Source organism: Ursus maritimus, unplaced genomic scaffold (genome assembly GCF_017311325.1).
Source record: "Ursus maritimus isolate PB19 unplaced genomic scaffold, ASM1731132v1 scaffold_2, whole genome shotgun sequence".
Lineage (NCBI taxonomy): Eukaryota > Metazoa > Chordata > Mammalia > Carnivora > Ursidae > Ursus > Ursus maritimus.
This window is the reverse complement of record NW_024424452.1, coordinates 76,035,611-76,054,201: the sequence shown is the minus strand read 5'-3', so window position 1 is coordinate 76,054,201 and position 18,591 is coordinate 76,035,611. Positions and strand designations below refer to the sequence as shown.

The following is an 18,591-nucleotide window of genomic DNA, read 5'->3' as shown; positions in this document are numbered from 1 at the left end:
CTTTAAAAGTAAAACACTGTGTTATTGGCACAATAAAATAGAAAAGATATTCAGAAATAGACTGCAGTAGGAATGTTATAGAAGATAAAGGAGACTGGGAAATAAAAATAGTTCAGCATACATGAAAATAAATTTCATATAAATGAAACAAATGTTAAAATTTAAGTATGAAAAGGAAGAAAATTGTGCTAAGTATTTACTCTTTGTTAAAGATACATGTATAGATTTTACAACTATAAAGAGTAAAACTTCGATACATCAAAACTTTTATAAACAATATAAATCATAAGATGTTTGTCTAATTATTTAGATTTTAATTCCTTCCAACAATGTTTCATAATTTCAAGAGTACAAGTTTCACACTCCTTTTGTTAAATTTAGTTCTAAGTAGTATGTTATTTTTGATGCTATTATAAATGAAATTATTTTCTTAATTTTACTTTTTGATTGTGCATGGCAGTTTATAGAAATACAACTGATTTCTGTATATTGACTTGTATCCTACAAACTTGTTGAACTCATTTATTAGCTGTAATAGTTTTTTGGTGGATTCCTTAAGAATTTCTATGTACTTTATCATATCACCTGCAAATAGAGATTATTTTACTCCTTCCTTTCCAGTATGAAGGCCTTTTATTTCTTTCTCTTGCCAAACTGCCTTACCTAGAACCTCCAGCACAATGTTGAACCGAAGAGGCAAAAGTAGACCTCTTTGCCTTGCTCCTGATCTAAAGGAAAGTATGCAGTCTTTCACCATTAGGTATGATATTAGCAGTGGGTTTTAGTCTATGCCCTTTTTCGGGTTAAGGAAGTTCCCTTCTATTCCTATTTTGTTGAGTGTTTTTATAATGATGGAATGTTGTATTTTTTCAAATGCTTTTTCTGAGTCTGTTGAGATGATCCTGTGATTTCTTATTTTTAATTCTATTGATATACATTACATTAATTCATTTTTAGGTGTTAAACCAATCTTGCATTGCTGGGATAAAACAAGATGATTCTAAGATACATACAGAATTTCAAGGGACTCAGGATAGCCAAAATAGTCTTGAAAAATACAAAATAGGACTCACACTTCACAATTCAAAACTTACTACAAAGCAAGGGTAATGGGTAATTCTGTACAGTACTGGCACAGATATAAAAATACAGGTCAGCTGAATAGAACTGAGAGTCTCAAAATTAACACATATATTTATGGCCAACTGACTTTTGACAAGGTTACCAAAACCATACAAATGATGCTGGAACAAACTGGATATTCACATACAAAAAATGAAGTTGGACCCTTTCCTCACACCATATACAAAAATTAACTCAAAATGGATCAAAGACCTAAGTATAAGAGCAAAACTATAAAATACTTAGAAGAAAACATAGGGGTAAAATTTCATGACTTTGGTTTTTGCAATTTATGAGGTGCAGTTTTTATAAGTACTTTCAAAGAAATTTATAAGAAAAATAGTAAAATCCACAAAAAGAAATAGGGAAAGATAAAAACAGTCAATTCATTTTAAAAAAATAAATAAACACCAAATAAGCACACAAAAAATCTAACATCACCAGTTGCTAAAAAATAAGAATGAAAACAAAGTTCATTTGCCAATCAAATTATCATGGTGTTAAGGAAAGGAGCAAGCATAGCACATTAGACATAGATACAGGTATACATATACTATATATCTGCATATAGATATTAGATGGATTTTGAATTGTTACTCAAAAAAAATTTCCAAACACACACACACACACATGCAAGAAGGAAATAAACCAGAAGGGTATTAGTAGTTAAGCTGTACTATAAAATTATATAGATGGATTACAATGAGAAATTATTATTTTCTTAACATAAAACATAGTAGGTATCTAAAAAGCTATATGCAAATAGATTTTCCCTTTATTGGAATAAAAGGAATTAAAAGAACAATGAAGAAGAGAGCATTTGGAAAGAAATACAGGCTGCTACCCAGAGCAGAGGGATCACAAAAACATTTCTGTTGCTACAACCCAACACCCAGGAATGGAGGCAACAGGTACCATGGGAATGTGCTTACTCATGTGGCAAACATCCTCATATATTACCTGCTTTGGAAGTAACAAGCTGCAGCACAAGAGGCCGTCTGGTTACAATGCCCGACCCTCGAGGGAGAAAGTCCCTAAAAAAAAAAGAAAGAAAAAAAGAAAAAATAGATTAAGGCATTTTATGTAATTCTTTTTTTGTTTTTTTTTTAAGATTTTATTTATTTCTGTGACAGAGAGACAGCCAGCGAGAGAGGGAACACAGCAGGGGGAGTAGGAGAGGAAGAAGCAGGCTCCCACCGGAGGAGCCCGATGTGGGACTCGATCCCCGAACGCCGGGATCACGCCCTGAGTCAAAGGCAGCCGCTTAACGACTGCGCTACCCAGGCGCCCCCACTTTATGTAATTCTAATTACCGACAAATTTGTAAGTCAAGTCCCACTGTAATTCTCCTAATTCCAAACTGTTCAGTGCATCACTGAAGAATGCTAGACCCATCTTAAAAAAGAATACTAGACCCATCTTAAAAAAGAAGCATTTGCAAAGTAAAAAAAAGGGGGGGTAGGGAGGGCTCCTTATATTGAATATTTAATCCATGTGTATTATCACAATGACCTCACTAGAATACATCACTCATTCATTAAGCTGGAATTAATAAAAGTTTGTATTAAATTACTTTGTATTTTCACTTGATCTTTATTTTCAGAGAATCAGCATTTATAAAAAACATGTGCAGAAATTAATCCTTAAACTTTTTGTAATTAAAAAATTCAGTACTCTGTCCAGCTTCAAAGTCAACATGGACCATTATTAGAGATATTAAAGGCATATTAGATTGTGCCTTCTAAATATCCTGAAATTTTTTTCCAATAAATAGTCACACCGAAAATATATGATTAAGTAGAGATAAATATTGTATATGTAGAAATTAACAGCAGAGAAAACACTGAAGTTTGAGCTTTGTTTGTTCTCATTCCTGATAAGCGGGAGTTTATTTAAAAAGGGAGTTTTTTAAACAAATAAAGACTGTGTTTTAAATGTATGTTAATATACATTAGACCAATAAAACTGCAGCTAAGAAACTATTCTATAATTACATCTGCAATGCCACATAAATCAATACTGATTGTGCAATGTCAAATTCATTAACATACCTGTAACACAGATTTTAAATGCATTTAGAATGCCTTACAACTTTGGAAGATTCATCATTTAAAAATCACAAATAAATTTGACTCAATGGCCATGTTTCTCAAAAATGGCTCCAGGACCACCAAAAGTGTTACAACCACAGAGGCCCAGGATTCATCCTAAACCTACAGATTCAGAATGCCAGGGGAAGATGTGCAGTATCTGTACTCTTAACAAGCTCCAGAGGATTCTGATGCTCACATGGTTTGAGAGCCACTGACCTCAAGTCAGGATACATTACTCAACAATTCAGTGGGTGATAATGGCATGGGTTTTGTAGAAAATTTGGTAGACAGAGCTTTAACACAATGAGATTTCAACGCAAACAGCTTATACAAATGATGAAGGCCAGTGAGAATGCCGCAGAACCCAAGCCTTTAGCTCTAGTGATCCTTTAGAATAGAGAGGTGCAGAGATAAAATTAAACAAAATTTCCCCTACTACAAACAATTTATTTTGCAAGTGCTAGTGTAAATTTTAACAGAGGAAATAATACTGAACAGCCTCTTAACTAAAATAAAGCTTTACTCCTTGATTCCAAGGACTAAGTTTCATCTGGAATGTCATTGCATGTGACTAAAACAAATATAGTGAAATTACAGACTTGTACTGCTCAAAAATATGCCATCTGAAATAAATTATATTATTTATTCATCAAAAAAATTCACTGAGAAACTAAGAAGTGCTAGGGAGATGCTGTGGGCATCACCCAGCACTAGTTAGACCCTGGAAGTTTGAAATCTAGTGCGAAGATAAAGACATGCACATAGAAGACCATTAAAGGAGGGGACAGAGAAACTACATTGGAGTTCAGAAAAGAGACAGATACTCTCTTTTGAAAACATTTAAATACATAAAATTAAATAGGCTTTTAATATTCTCCAGGAACTATATTAGAATATTTGCTAGTTTTAATGGTGTCAACAATCACTTAAAGCTTAGTCAGAACAAGGAGAGCATCTACTCTATACCTAAAACCAAAAAGGAAGAAGTTACCTTGAGAATCAATACGGATAAAGGGAAAACAAAGCAAAACCCCATAGCAAAGAGTGGGAGGGAATCTGTTTCAACTATTAGGATTCTGAGTCAGATTTTAGGATGTATAGAGAGATGCCAAAGAGGAATATTCACATTTTAAATGCCTGAATAATGCCATTTAATGAAATCAATAAAATACTTTCTTAAAAAATAAAAAAAGGGGGGGCACTTATGTGGCTCAGTTTGTTAAGTGACTGCCTTCAGCTCAGGTCATGGTCCTACAGTCCAGGATTGAGTCCCGTGTCGGGCTCCCTCTTCAGAGGGGAGTCTGCTTCTCCCACTGACCCTCTTCCCTCTCGTGCTCTCTCTCTCTGTCATTCTCTTGCTCTCTCTCTCAAATAAATAAAATCTTCAAAAAAATGAAAAAATAGAAAAATTAATTAATTAATTAATTAAAAAGGTAAAGAAGAAGGGGGAAAGGAAGAAGGAAGAAAGGTGGTTTAGTTACTTAATACCTTCGTGCTGGGATTCGTTTCAACTAATGTTTAGGACTATATATTTATAATGTAGATTTAGTAACAATCCCTTTGAACATTATTAAAGCAAAACATAATGTATCGAATATTTTAAATAACAAATAATTATCATGTGTTTGGCTAAAAAGTAAGCCCACAGATACATTTAACATTTTTCTCTACTTTTTTATTAAGCAAACAGCTTTGCATTAAAAGTAATAAATGCATTCAGGTATCCAACCCCCTTCTTACTAACTCACACTTACTGGCCCCCTTCGTGGCTCTCACCAGGCCTACCTACTTCCAACATATACATTCTCACCAAAAGTCAAAAGATCTGGGAACCGAATCCTGCTATTTGGAAGTCTCTCCTGACTTCACAGGATTATCTACGTGCGACAAAGCACTAGAGAGAAACTTCTCTCTTCTGAAGAGTCAATGACTAACCTGGCATCCTGAAGATTCATGTGGTTCTGATGATCCAGCAGCATGAAAACCATATGCCCAGCACACAAATGAAACCCAGAGAGCCTTGCTTTGAGCCCCAGCTCCACCACTGAATGGACAAAATTCTCTCTAAATCTTAGTTTCTTTTGCTACTAAGCTGAGACAACCCTATGGATCAAATGAAATGCAATATATGGCAACTTTTTAAAAGCCAACTACCATAGAAAGAAGTAGTACTATTACTCTTGCTATAATATAGCCACAGCATGTTTTCCCTGATATTGCGGTATTCTCTCATCTCAAAAAAATAAAAATAAAAAGCCTCTACATACAATATTTTAACATTCGTGAATGGAATTTAAAGATAAGGAGCCACAGACCCCACCTGAACCCATTGGTGTTGACCAGCGCACTGGTTTGGAAAGCTCAGTTCCTTATATCTGCCTCCAACAGGGAGCCAAGGCCCTGATACAAATAATCATGGATAATGCATTAGCTGTTGTATGCAACCATCCATTTGAATTTTATTCTTTCCTATGTAATAGGTGGTTGGTTCTTCCATAGGGACATCTTTTGGGGAAATTACTTTGCTAAATTAATGCAGAAAAAAATGACTGTGCCTTCAGTATTACTGTGGATAAACTACACATTTCTGTTTATGGTCATGTATATAAAAATATAAAATTTGCATGCCATTTTTCTCCATTTTTTCTTATTTGCATGAACTTTCAAGGTAAAAAATAAGAAGAGTAATCTGAAGACTCAGCATCATCTAATTAACTCCATTCTATTGCCTGAGTGTCTTATTTATGTATTCATGTTAGACTGTACAGATTTTAAGGCAGGAGGAATACTTCCCTCTCAATGCCACATAGCAGCTACAACTCAAATGCTTTTCTTCTCTCGACTCACCTCAATAAAGCATTAATCTGCACAGTCTTAACAGTTGGTCTTCAGGCAATAAGTCAATGCTCTTTCACGGTTTCCTGACTCCTGCACAAAAAGTAGAGAACAATTCCCACGCTATGGTCTAAGAACCATCTTGATAATATTTCTTACTGGCTTTTCCAGAAACTTAGGTATCAAGATATATCACTATAGGTCCACTAGGAAATGACTGACCTTTGGAAGCCTAAAAAAAAGGAGAGCATATTTTCTGAATTAACCAAGATAAAATAAATTTTTTCCTTAGCAAAAAATAAATACAGAGATGTTTTTTCTTTAAGATAGATGTAAATGATCATTAACCAGATGATCTGTTCAGTAAATAAATGTTTAACATCTGCCCTTGACTAAAGACAAGAGGCATAATTTAGACTCTCCAAGAAGTTAATTTATGAAGAGAATAGCATGCAAATGACAAGCATGACTGGCATATGGTTAAGCCCCACGCAAGGGGAAATACTGACATAGATCAGAGAATAACCTAGTCTGCTTGGGGAACCAGCAGAAACTACTTCAGAGAGACATGAGGTAGAAGGCCCTCCAAAGGGGATCAGAATGTACAAAGACATGGAAGACCAAAGTAATACAGAATATGAAGGAATTGTAAATATTAAAGAAAGGTCAGAATGGGGTGGATAAAGAGTCTGAAGAAAAAGGCAGGACCAGATCTCAGAGGCCTTCAGTTGTATTTTTTTTCTTCCTATAAGAACTGAAAGGCACTAAAGAGTTTTAAGTGATCAGATTTGCATTTCAGAAAAATCACTGGGGGACTATAGAGAGAATGTTGAAAAAAAGAAAGACAAAAGACAGGGAGACTAGTCACTAGCCAGTATGGGTCATTGAGGAAGAAGATAATAAAGGTTCAGTACAGAGCAGTAATGGCAGAGATGGAAAGAAGACATCAGAGAGTGGACAACTGATGGGACAAATTATTGTTCTGATGTGGAACGAAGTGATGTGGAGGAGTGAGGATAAATCTCACAGTTCTGGATCGGTTAGTTGGCTGAACAGTGGTACCATTAACCAGAACAGGCAATACAGGAAGATCCAGTTAAAGCTGTTATTTATATAGTGTTTACTGTGTGCCAGGCACCATTCTTATTTGATCCTCAGGTAGGTGCTGTTGTTATTCTCACTTCACAGATGAGGAAGCTGAGACACAGAAAGGTCACATAATTTTCTCAGAGTCACAAGCTACTGACAGATCTAGGACTCAAACCTAGAGAGCATAACTCTAGTTTCTGTGTTAATGTGACCATTAGACTACGCTACATTGTAAAGGAAATGGGGAGGAAGATAAGGGAACAAACTGGATATATTGATAGATACCTGGAGAATATCCAAATGGAGACAAGTACACAGACTGAGCAACCGGAACTCAGGTTAAAAGTCCTGTCTGGAGATAATAATCTGAGAGACATTCATGGAGCAGGTACCTAATCCAAAAGAACAGATGAGTAGGAAAGGAGTGGAGAAGAGAGATGAATATGGACTCTGGAAAATACCAATATTTAATGGACACTGAAAGAAACAGAACTAACTGAAAGACTGAGAGGGAGTTCCCAAAGAGGTAAACCAAATACTGTAAGTCAGAGGGATTCCCAAAAACACACTAGGCTCCTAGTCATCTCCACCTAAACATCTCATACTCAAGCTCAACAATTCAACTCATTATCATCTACCCATCATGTTTTTCCTCCTTCATTCCGAACCATAATACACATTATCAGCATCAATACACATCAGCCAAACCAAGTACATGGGAATCGTCCATCCTCCATTTTCCCCTTTCCTTCTCACAGTTGGTCACCAAGTCCTGCTGATTCTACCTTCTTCATATCTCTTAAATGCAAAAAACTCTCAAAAAACTCTCTTCTCTATTTCAATCACCACCACAGGTACCACCAACGCTCATACAGACCACTATAACAATCTCCCAGTTAATTTCCCTGCATCCAAATTGAGCATGCTTTAATCCAACCTCAACAGTGACATAAGTCCCATCACATCATTTCCAGACTCTAGATCATTCAATGACTCCCCATTGTCTTTAGCATGAAATCCAAACCATAAACAAAGCAGATAAAAAGTCCTGTCCTTTATGGAAGTCTCTGCATACACACGCACTCTCAGTCCCAGTGCCTTGGCACAGTCCATGTTCCCCTCTTGCGACGCCCTCCCCCCACTTCTCTCTTTAGCCAACTTCTACTTGATCTTCAACACTCACCTCCACATCATCTTCTCTGAGAAGCCCTCCCTGAAATCCCCCATGCATGCCTCTATTTAAGCTCTCAACACACACTTGTTACATGGTCTATTTACATGTCGGCTCCCTCACCTCTGTGTTCCTCCCATGGCCTCCTTTAGTGCTAATACTAAAGTTTCTAATACTTTCTACCTACCCTGTCAGGAAGATTTCCAATAGCCCCATATATTCATATCACAGAGGGAAAACATTGTCCTATCTAATTCTCCAACTGGAAAATAGCTAACTGGCATTTTACTTGTACTGAAAGAACAGGTAAGATGACTTTCAATTTACCAAGAATTTGTTGAGGTCATTTAAGTTAATATTTTATTATGAATGTTTAAGATACAACGGTATATACCAAAGTAAAAAATACAAAATATCAGATGGGCCAATATTATTGACTATCTAAAGACATAGAATAGAATTTGAAGGAAATAATTTTTTTAAAACTCCCAGAGCCAAATTTTTTTTAAAATTATTTCTTAAGGGATGCCTGGTGGCTCAGTCGATTAAGCATCTGCCTTCGGCTCAGGTCATGATCCCAGGGTCCTGGGATCAAGCCCATGTTGGGCTCTCTGCTCAGCAGGGAGTCTGCTTCTCTCTCTCCCTCTGCTGCTGCTCTGCCTGCTTGTGCTCTCTCTCTCTCTCTCTGTCAAATAAATAATAAAATCTTTAAAAAAAATAAAAAATAAAATTATTCCTTAAAAACAGAAAAGCCCCTTCTAAAAAGTTATCGCCAAAGTACAATTTTATGTGCTCCAAAATAATCCCTATGGGATTACTATCTCACAGCCCTTTAAAATGATAACCCAGGGACGCCTGGGTGGCTCGGTTGTTAAGCATCTGCCTTCGGCTCAGGGCATGATCCCGGCGTTCTGGGATCGAGCCCCACATCGGGCTTTTCCACTGTGAGCCTGCTTCTCCCTCTCCCACTCCCCCTGCTTGTGTTCCCTCTCTCGCTGGCTGTCTCTCTCTCTCTCTCTGTCAAATAAATAAATAAAATCTTTTAAAAAAAAATGATAACCCAACTAAAGAAAGAGAGAGAGAAAGGAAGAGAGGTAAAGAAGGAAAGGCAAGACAGAGAAAGAGAGAGAGAGAAACAGAAACAGATCCCTGCCAAATACTGCCCACCTCCTGCCCAAGAAGCACTTGAGGTCATGTATTCCACGTGCTAAACACAATGGTGCTGTTAAAATGGCTTTGTGCTTCTGTGCCTAATCCCGGAGCTTTGCCAACCATTACAATGCCACTTTAACTGCTGAAAGAAGTAATTATGCCAAAATCCACAGATTTAATTGGAAAATTTCCAAGGAAGTTTTCTTTTATTCCCTAAATTCTTAGCACAGTAAGAATATCAGCATTTACAGACTGGTAAAAGATCACGTTTTTCTGCTATCAAATACTCTATAATTTGAGGTATTCAATAAATACCACCATCATTTTGTTTGAAAAACGTAGTTACGAATCCATTTGCAGGAAACACTGTGTTTTTATTTTTTTACTAACATCTAAAAACTTTCAATTCAAATTTATCTTTCATTCACAAAACTCAAAATTTCTAAGCAAAATGTTTTCATTAAACCTAATCAATTAATAATTAAGGGTTTCTACTGCAACATTCAAAATGCAAAATTTCTGAGTCCAAGATCTATAAACTGAATGAAGAAGCCAGCTTTAGTTTACAAATACAATGTGTTCTCCCCACCAGGAAACTCTCAAGAACTTAATGCCTTCATATTTAATCCATTTTATTTGCTTATTCATAAAGCCAGTTTGTTCAAAAATTTAAAGCACCAGATTAATGAGTTTCAGCATAAAGGAGAGGGACATAGCTCTTGCACCTGGGTAGCTGCCACACAAATGGATGATAAAAGGGACAACTAAAGAGACTGCTAGTTGGCTGCCCAATATCCATTTCCCCTTATTTCTTATTAACAGAATCCCAATTTTGTTAATGGCAATGGACCCAATTTTAATAGATAAATAAATCTATATTTTTCCAGCCTCGTTTGCAAATGGGGTATCCACATAACTAAGTTTTAGTCGGTAAAACGTAATTAAAGGTTGTTAAGTAACATCAACTTTAACGGGGTGCCTAGGTCACTCAAGCGTCTGACTCTTGGTTTCGGCTCAGGCCATGATTTCATTGGTCGTGGGATCGGGCCCCACGTCCGGCTCCACACTCAGTGGGAAGTCTGCTGGAAGATTGTCTCCCTCTCTTCTCCCCAGTCATGCACGCTTCGTCTCTCTCTCTCTCTCTAAAATAAATAAGTAGATCTTTAACCTGAATGAAATAGTTCCTTTAAAAAGGTCTGATTTAGCTGATGTATACACTTTGCCCTTCCCTCTTCCTTTTTCTCCCTGTCAGTCATACAAAATAGCAGAGCCACAGAAACTATCTTCAGCCACAAGGCAAACCTGAAGATAAAAGCTACGGACTAAGCAGAGCAGAGCAAAAAAAGACAGTCTCGTATAGTGCTGGCATTATGAGTCACCCCCATCCTCGTATGCACTGCCTAACAGAGTGAGAGAGAGAGACATACACTACATTTTAGAACAGTGTTTCTCAACCTCTTTTTTGTTTTTATTGCCCCCCTAAGGGCCTTGTTATATATTCTTGTCCATTAAATTTTCCCCATTAAATTTAATACCAGATATACTGTATATCTGTAAATGTACTATATATACATCTGTGCTTTATACATGAGAAGAATAAGATTACTTTTGTCCCCCAAGAACTAATTTTTGCCCCCCTGGGAGCAATCTCACTCCCACTGACAATACGTGCTACAGATCAAAGAAGAATAAAAGAACCCAGAATGCCAAACATTCATTCTGTCAGCCATCCTTTCCTACAGGGTTTCTAGAGAGATATGTGAGGAAAGGAAAAGTCAAACAGCTTTTGCCTCAAACCCTTACTCAGTCCCTTCTGAATCCTGGAAACATGAGGTTGGACCTTTTGGAAGCCTCATCTGGGCTAGTTAGGAGGCAGGCTTAAGGCCTAGTACCAAAAAGGCTGACAGGCCTCCCGAAAAGGCCCCTTTTCCATGAAGCCCCTACATGAATCTCAGACCTTTGTACTTTGACACTACAATGGGTAGGAAAGGCCCAGGTGTGGAAGACCACACCCCATGAGAAGAAGCTAGCCCGAGAGAGCACGTATCCAATGACAAGGGGCAGGGCTGGTGTAGGCAGCACTTCAACTGTTGCCTGAAGACTCGACTTGAAGAAATATGACCCAATTATTGTCCTTGGTCCTGCTTATTGCCAGTTCTTGCCGGGGGCTAGAAGAAAAGAGTACGGATAAGTGTAGAAGTAAGCTTCCACAGTCAATATTATGCATACCTGTCTCCACTTTTCCTAGGATGCTGGAAGAAAAAATAGGTATTTAACTGGAAGCCAAAAAAGTACAGGTCAGTTTCTCCACTAAAACAGAATGGAGAGCCATAGCCACACAGTTTATTTAAAAAGAATGGGAATCTGGTTTTCCAATTATCAAAGAGGGATTTAAGTGGATCCTTGGATCTAACTCTTCCCTAATACTCTAGAAGCCTCATCGATTATTCTCCATGCAAACCTTTTATTCCCAGAACATCTGGTTCCCAAGTGACTTCACACTAATTTCATGCCTCTGTGTTGAGTATTCTACCATGGAAGCTCTTCCCCAAGGCACTGCCTTTCCTTACCCATTTCATTTTAAAGACAGAATGTTGCTACAGCCTCCTATGGAAAGCATTTCTTGAAATACCAGTATATTTAAATGTTTCTCCTCTTTATTCCAAACTACCATGAACCTCACATCCCTCCCCTAGACAAGCTATTTTAGGACAGGGACCTCATTTCTAAAAGGCCAGTATTTGGCATAGCACCTGGCACAAAGAAGGTGCTCAATAGTGACTTGGTGAGCAAATAAAGTCAGCAATATAGGAATTAAAACTGTGAATTTATTGGAAATAAAATTTTAAGGGTTAATTAGAAAATAAGTATGCAAACATTCATAATTAAAGATGTAGGTATCATGTATGTGGTCTATTCTTTTATTTTCTTACCTGGAAATGTTTGGATTGTTTTTTTTTCTTTCTTTTTTTTTTTTTTTTTTTGTCTATTTAATTGACTTTTTTTTCTGTGATCCTGTACCATTGACTGGAAATTTTAAAGAGCAAGAGAAAAAGGAAGAAGGAAAAGTACTCAGTATCTAATAGATGATATATAGGTATATAGATATACAAATATATGTATATATATTTATAACATATGCATTATAAATACCTAGTTATTTCTTATCTTAAAAGTTACCCTTGGGGCGCCTGGGTGGCTCAGTTGTTAAGCGTCTGCCTTTGGCTCAGGTCACGATCCCAGGGTCCTGGGATTGAGTCCAGCATCGGGCTCCCTGCTCAGCAGGAAGTCTGCTTCTCCCTCTCCCACTCCCCCTGCTTGTGTTCCCTCTCTTGCTGTGTCTCTCTCTGTCAAATAAATAAAATCTTAAAAAAAAAAAAAAGTTACCCTTGACTCTACATTCCCAATGAAAGTTTAGGGAAAACATGTTTATTAGCTCCAAGTCCTAAAATGTATTAAAAGTAGCCAGTGGAAACACATAACAGAGTTCAATAAATTTTGCTTATTACTTAATAGATTCAGCTGACCAAAGAAGGCATACTAATAAGTAAACTTAAGAATTACTTTCTCTATCTACACTTCTCTGACTACAGCAATTACACTATATTACCCAATTGTATATGTCAACAATAATACACAAACTACATGTCCACCAACATCAGTAAACTGATAGTGTGTGACTAAGGTTATAATTTTATTTATAGTCCAAACTGTCTATTGTGCTAAAATGATTGGTGGCTCCCTTCTTCATTTAGAGTAGATAGCATCTCAAAGCACATTTGCCTCAGCAGCGATGTTTACTCTTTTTCCTGAGACCTAATAGCATGCTTTATAAACAAGTACAGAAGCTTTCAAAAATTTAAGAAGTCCAAAGGAGGAACAGACCAGCAGGTTGAAAATAAAACAATCAAGACTGGGGGTGTTTGGGTGGCTCAGTCTGTTAAGTGGCCAACTCTTGATTTCAGGTCAGGTCATGACCTCAGTGTCTTAAGATTCAGCCCCAGGTCAAGCCCCAAGTTGAACCCTGTCTCAAGGCCCACAGCTGGCTCAGCGCTCAGTGTGGAGTCTGCTTAAGATTCTCTCTCCCCTTCTCTCTCTGCCCCTCCACCAACTCATGTGCACACACACTCTCTCTCTCTTTCTCTCAAATAAATAAATAGCAATCAAGAGTGGCAGGAACTACTAATAAATCATGGACATGTTTAAGATAGTATTTAACGATGGAAAACAACACAGAAATATTAATAGAGTAACTAACTCTATTCAAATCTGAATTTTTTCACAGTTACTAGAATTTTATTAGATAAATATATAATAGTTATATCTGTGAAGTGCTTTCAAAAACTTCTTTTTTGGTATAGCATGGTGGTTAAGAGCACAGATTGTAGCACTGAAATGCCTGGGTTTGAATTTGAGATCCATTACTTTTTGGCTCAGTTTCTCATCTGTAAATTGTGGGCAGGTTGGGGGTGGAATAATAAGAAAAACACAGTCCTTTACCTTCTAGTGGCATTGTGATATGCAACTCAAATTTTCTTCATATTTGAGACAGGTAAAATGATGTCTGAAACTTGGGCCGCCTGGGTGGCTCAGTCAGTTAAGCGGCTGCCTTTGGCTCAGGTCATGATCCCAGGGTCCCGGGATGGAGCCCCGTATCACGCTCCCTGCTCAGCAGAGTTGGCTTCTTCCTCTGCCTCTCACTCGTGCTCTCTCTCTCTCAAATAAATAAATAAATCTTAAAAAAAAAATGATGTCTCAAACTTAAACTGTGTAATGGAATCTGAAGTAGCATGTGGAATCAAACATACTATTTCTGTAGCAAAACAAATGAATATTCACGGTAAAAGAGATAAAAACATTCTATGAACAGCCTCACATCATTCAGGTCAAGTTTGCCAGTAAATGAGTTTAGGTCAATATAAGTTTTGCAAAATGAATTACAAAAATAATATTTAATTTTCAGATCATTTTGCATTCTGAAACTGTAGACAAGAAAACTGAAGTACGTACTTGGTACACAGTAAGTGGTCAAAAAATTTCAGCTGCCATCATCATCACCATCATCATCATCACCACAATTTTGAGAAGAAATAGTCGTAAATTATCCTGAAATTTATTTAGTAATTAATTATACAAATTTGTTCCAGAATGTAATATATCTCCATAGCAATAAGTAGTGATTATCTTTTGCTTGCCATAAGCATGTGACTTTAGGGTAAGCTAGATACAGTTTTTCATACTGTATCTAAGTTTTGAGTGATGTGAAAAGGAAAATGTATCAAAATAAACACCTATAATTTTAACTTTTTCATCTGCTTCCTAGAAAGTCATCAGCTACCTAAAGGCTTCATTCTCTAAGAGCTCTCACTATTGTTCTCTGCCTTCCATGAGAAAGGTTAATACAAAACATGGAATGAAAGCTTAAACCAACAAAAGAATCAACACACATTCCAACCACAGTGTGCTCAATTCAAATACAGAATGAAATGAACCCCCTGGCATCTAGAGTATTCCACAAGCGTGCGGCAAGTGTTATTTCTAGCCACTTAAAAGCACCAGTGAAAAGAGCTCAAATGCTTAGAAAAGAAAAGATCTCCAATCCCATGAGGAGAGGCATTTATTAGCACTTAATGGCCTTCTTTCATTGCTTTTCCACTGACGCATCTCTAATTGTTCCAATTATAATTTCAAGTTAAAAAACCAATAATGTTAAAGCCTATACTTCAGTGTATGTATTGTGAAAAGAGGTCTCTAACAGCACAAATCAGATATAAAAGTATATGACAACATGGGATCTGGGCAGGCTATCACAATAAAGAGAAAGGAGGTGGTACAGAATGAGTTGGTCAAGAAACCAACTTAGGTTCTAGCTGTGACCTCAACAGGCCATTTAATCTATAAGAACTCAGTTTCTACATCATTAAAGTGTGAGAACTAAACTAATGTCTTCCAATGCCTCTGCCACTTCCAAAATTCTATTAATCTCTGAATGCTAGAAGTAAATCAAGATACACAGAATCAATCCCACTATAGGTATTCTAAGCAATCTAAGCCTTCTTGTTTTTCCTTTCATAACTGGGACTGTTAGTATCCAGTTTAAGTCCAGTGAACACAAGGACTATGTCTTATATAATCCCTACTACCATGCATGGCATATAGCAGATATTCAAAATATTAGACAGAATAAGAAAAATGGAGGCAGGCAGTAAAGCAAGAAGGCACAAAAGCACAAAGCCAGGAAGGCAGGATGAAACTGGCTTAATAATTTAATATAGCTAGAGCACCGCATGTAAGAAGACAATGATGAAAGACAGCTTGGAATATGGGTTTCTTACTTTTAACAAACATCATATTATGGAGTGTCTGGGTGGCACAGTCTTTTAAGCATCTGACTCCATTGGTTTTGGCTCAAGTTGTGATCTCAGGGTCGTGATATCAAGCCCTGCATCAGGTTCTGTGCTCAGTGTGGAGTCTGCTTAAAACTCTCTCTCTCCCTCCACCCCTCCCCCACCTCGCACTCTCTCTCTCAAAAAAAAAGATCACATTAGGAAATTTCCAATTTAGAGAATATATTAGAGAAGATTACAGAGATGATATCTATTAAATGTTTTCTGTCCTCAAAAATTAAGAAGCCAAAAAACAAATGTGTGATAAACTATGCAGGCCTATGTATTAATTATTGTGATGCTTTAGAAAATAGCATAAATTAAGCTTTTTATTCTTGAATATTTTTCCTCATTCTTAGTATTTAATACTAATAAAGGTAGAAAAACAAACACTAATCAAAATAATAAAAATAATTGAGGGGCACCTGGGTGGTGCAGTTGGTTAAGTGTCTGATTCGGTTTCAGCTTAGGTCATGATCTCGGGTCACGAGATCAAGCCCCGCATCAGAATCCATGCTCAGGGTGGAGTCTGCATAAGACTCTCGTTCTCCCTCTACCCCTCCTCCCACTCTAAAATAAACAAATCTTTTAAAAAAATGAAAATACTGAGATTTGGGAGTGAGAGAAGAAAAGATAGAAATCTCTTAATTCACTGGATGAAAAGCAGCACTTCTAACATGAATTCTAACATTAGCAAACAATATTAACAAAAGAGAAGCACTTTAAATTAATTACATATTTATAAAAATAAATCTATATTACTTTGTTAATCTGAATATGAATATTGTAAACATTCACTAATAGTTATATGTCAGTATCAAAAGTACAGTGAAATTTCATTTGTCATTGTCAACAGTTTATATTTTCATGAAGTTAACACACAAGATTCACATATCCTGAGCCAAAGAGATCTGAGATACAACAAACCAGTATTTTTTAAACTATGGAATATGACCAATAAGTAGTCGTGAAATCAATTTGTAGGTCATGACTAACATAGTTTTTCTAATGGAATGGAATAGAATTCAATAGAAAATATGAGCATATCACATACAGAAATGCAAAATATTTCATAAAACTTCTGTTTCAGTTTTATAAACATGCGGTGGGTCACAAAGTAAACTATATTTCTTACAATGAGATACGATGTTTGAAAAACGCTAGATGAGTCTTCTCTAGTCCACATAAGACTGTGTTTGTGGTATTTTAGATCTATTCCAATTCTATATTTCAACATGAAAAAAACTGTTGTCATTTAATATAGAAGCAGAGAATTTTAGTGTTTTAAAGAATTTTATCAAGAGCCTGAAAATCCTAGATTACTGTATTTTAAGTCCCATTGGGGTTGCAGTTTTAAATAGTGGATTAGCATAGACCTCAATGAGATTTGAGCAATGACTTGGAGGGCTGAGTGAATTAGCGATCCCTGGAAGACATGTGTCTGGCAGGCTAGAAAGAAATGAACAAAGAGAAGAAATCAAACATTAGGTCAGAGGAAGAAAAAGGGGTCGTTGTAAGGACTCTGGCCTTTTTCTATGTGAAATGGTGAGTGACTGTTCTGACTTATATTCAAGAGGAAACAGATTTCACGATAATAAACGCCACACATGACAAACCCATAGCTAATATCAGTACTTAACAGTAAAAAGCTAAAAGCTTTTCCTCTAAGATCAGGAACAAGAAAAGAATCCCTACCCTCCCCACTTTTATTTAACATAGTATTGGAAGTCATAGCTACAGTGATTAGGCAAGAAAAAGAAAAAAAGACATCCAAATTGGAAAGGAAAAGATAAAGCTGTCACTATTAGCAAATGACATGATACCATATATAGAAAACGTTAAAGATTCCACCAAAAAACTTTTAGAACTAACAAATGAATTTGGTAAAATTGCAGAATACAAAATTAATATACAAAAATCTATTGTATTTCTATACACTAATAACAAAATATCACAGAGAAACCAAGAAAACAATCCCATTTACAACTGTATCAAAAAGGGCGCCTGGGTGGCTCAGTCATTAAGCATCTGCCTTCCACTCAGGGCGTGATCCCAGAGCCCTGGGATCGAGCCCCGCATCAGGCTCCCTGCTCCGCTAGGAGCCTGCTTCTTCCTCTCCCACTCCCCCTGCTTGTGTTCCCTCTCTCGCTGTCTGTCTCTCTCTCTGTCAAATAAATAAATAAAATCTTAAAAAAAAAAAAGCATAAAATACGTAGGAATACATTTAGGAGGTAAAAAACCTGTACACTGAAAACTATAAGACACTGATGAAAGAAACTGAAGAAGACACAAATAAATGAAAAGATATGTGCTCATGGATTAGAAGAATTAACACTGTTAAAATGTCCATACTACCCAAAGCAACTACACAGTCAATGCAATCCCTATCAAAATTCCAATGGCATTTTTCACAGAACTAGAACAAATTATTCTAAAATTTGTATGGAATCACAAAAGACTCTTATACCTGTAAGAATGGCAATTATCAAAAAGACGAGTAATAACAAGTGTCAGTGAAGATACAGAGAAAAGGGAACACTTGTGCTCTGTTGGTGGGAATGTAAACTGGTGCAACCACTATGGAAAACAGTATGGAGGTTCTTCAAGAAATTAAAAATAGAACTACCATATGATCCAGCAATTCCACTTCTGGGTATTTACCCAAAGAAAATAAAAACAGTAATTTGAAAAGATATATGCACCCCATGATCATTGCAGTATTATAAACATAGAAGCAACCGAG

The 18,591-nt window shown here is 36.6% G+C and overlaps 1 protein-coding gene and 2 long non-coding RNA genes across 11 annotated transcripts in view; all 3 read right to left on the bottom strand.

Annotated features, from left to right (window-relative positions):
* DNM3 (dynamin 3) overlaps positions 1–18,591 on the bottom strand; it is a 522,795-nt gene that overhangs the window by 437,596 nt on the left and 66,608 nt on the right. For all 9 annotated transcript variants that reach the window (XM_040636206.1, XM_040636208.1, XM_040636209.1 and 6 more), the window contains exon 2: positions 2,083–2,156. In XM_040636206.1, the coding sequence (XP_040492140.1) occupies positions 2,083–2,156 (74 nt within the window). The remainder of the gene's footprint in view (positions 1–2,082; positions 2,157–18,591) is intronic.
* On the bottom strand, positions 6,112–12,416 carry LOC121104005. The gene is made up of 3 exons (XR_005836370.1): positions 12,396–12,416; positions 11,692–11,738; positions 6,112–6,143 (listed from the first exon to the last, which is right to left on the bottom strand). It is a non-coding gene; the product is annotated as an uncharacterized LOC121104005 (long non-coding RNA).
* The window catches only part of LOC121104004, a 62,475-nt gene continuing 56,334 nt past the window's right edge, over positions 12,451–18,591 (bottom strand). The window contains exons 2-3 of the long non-coding RNA XR_005836369.1: positions 14,473–14,568; positions 12,451–12,489 (exon numbers count right to left, since the gene is read on the bottom strand). This is a non-coding gene — a long non-coding RNA (uncharacterized LOC121104004). The remainder of the gene's footprint in view (positions 12,490–14,472; positions 14,569–18,591) is intronic.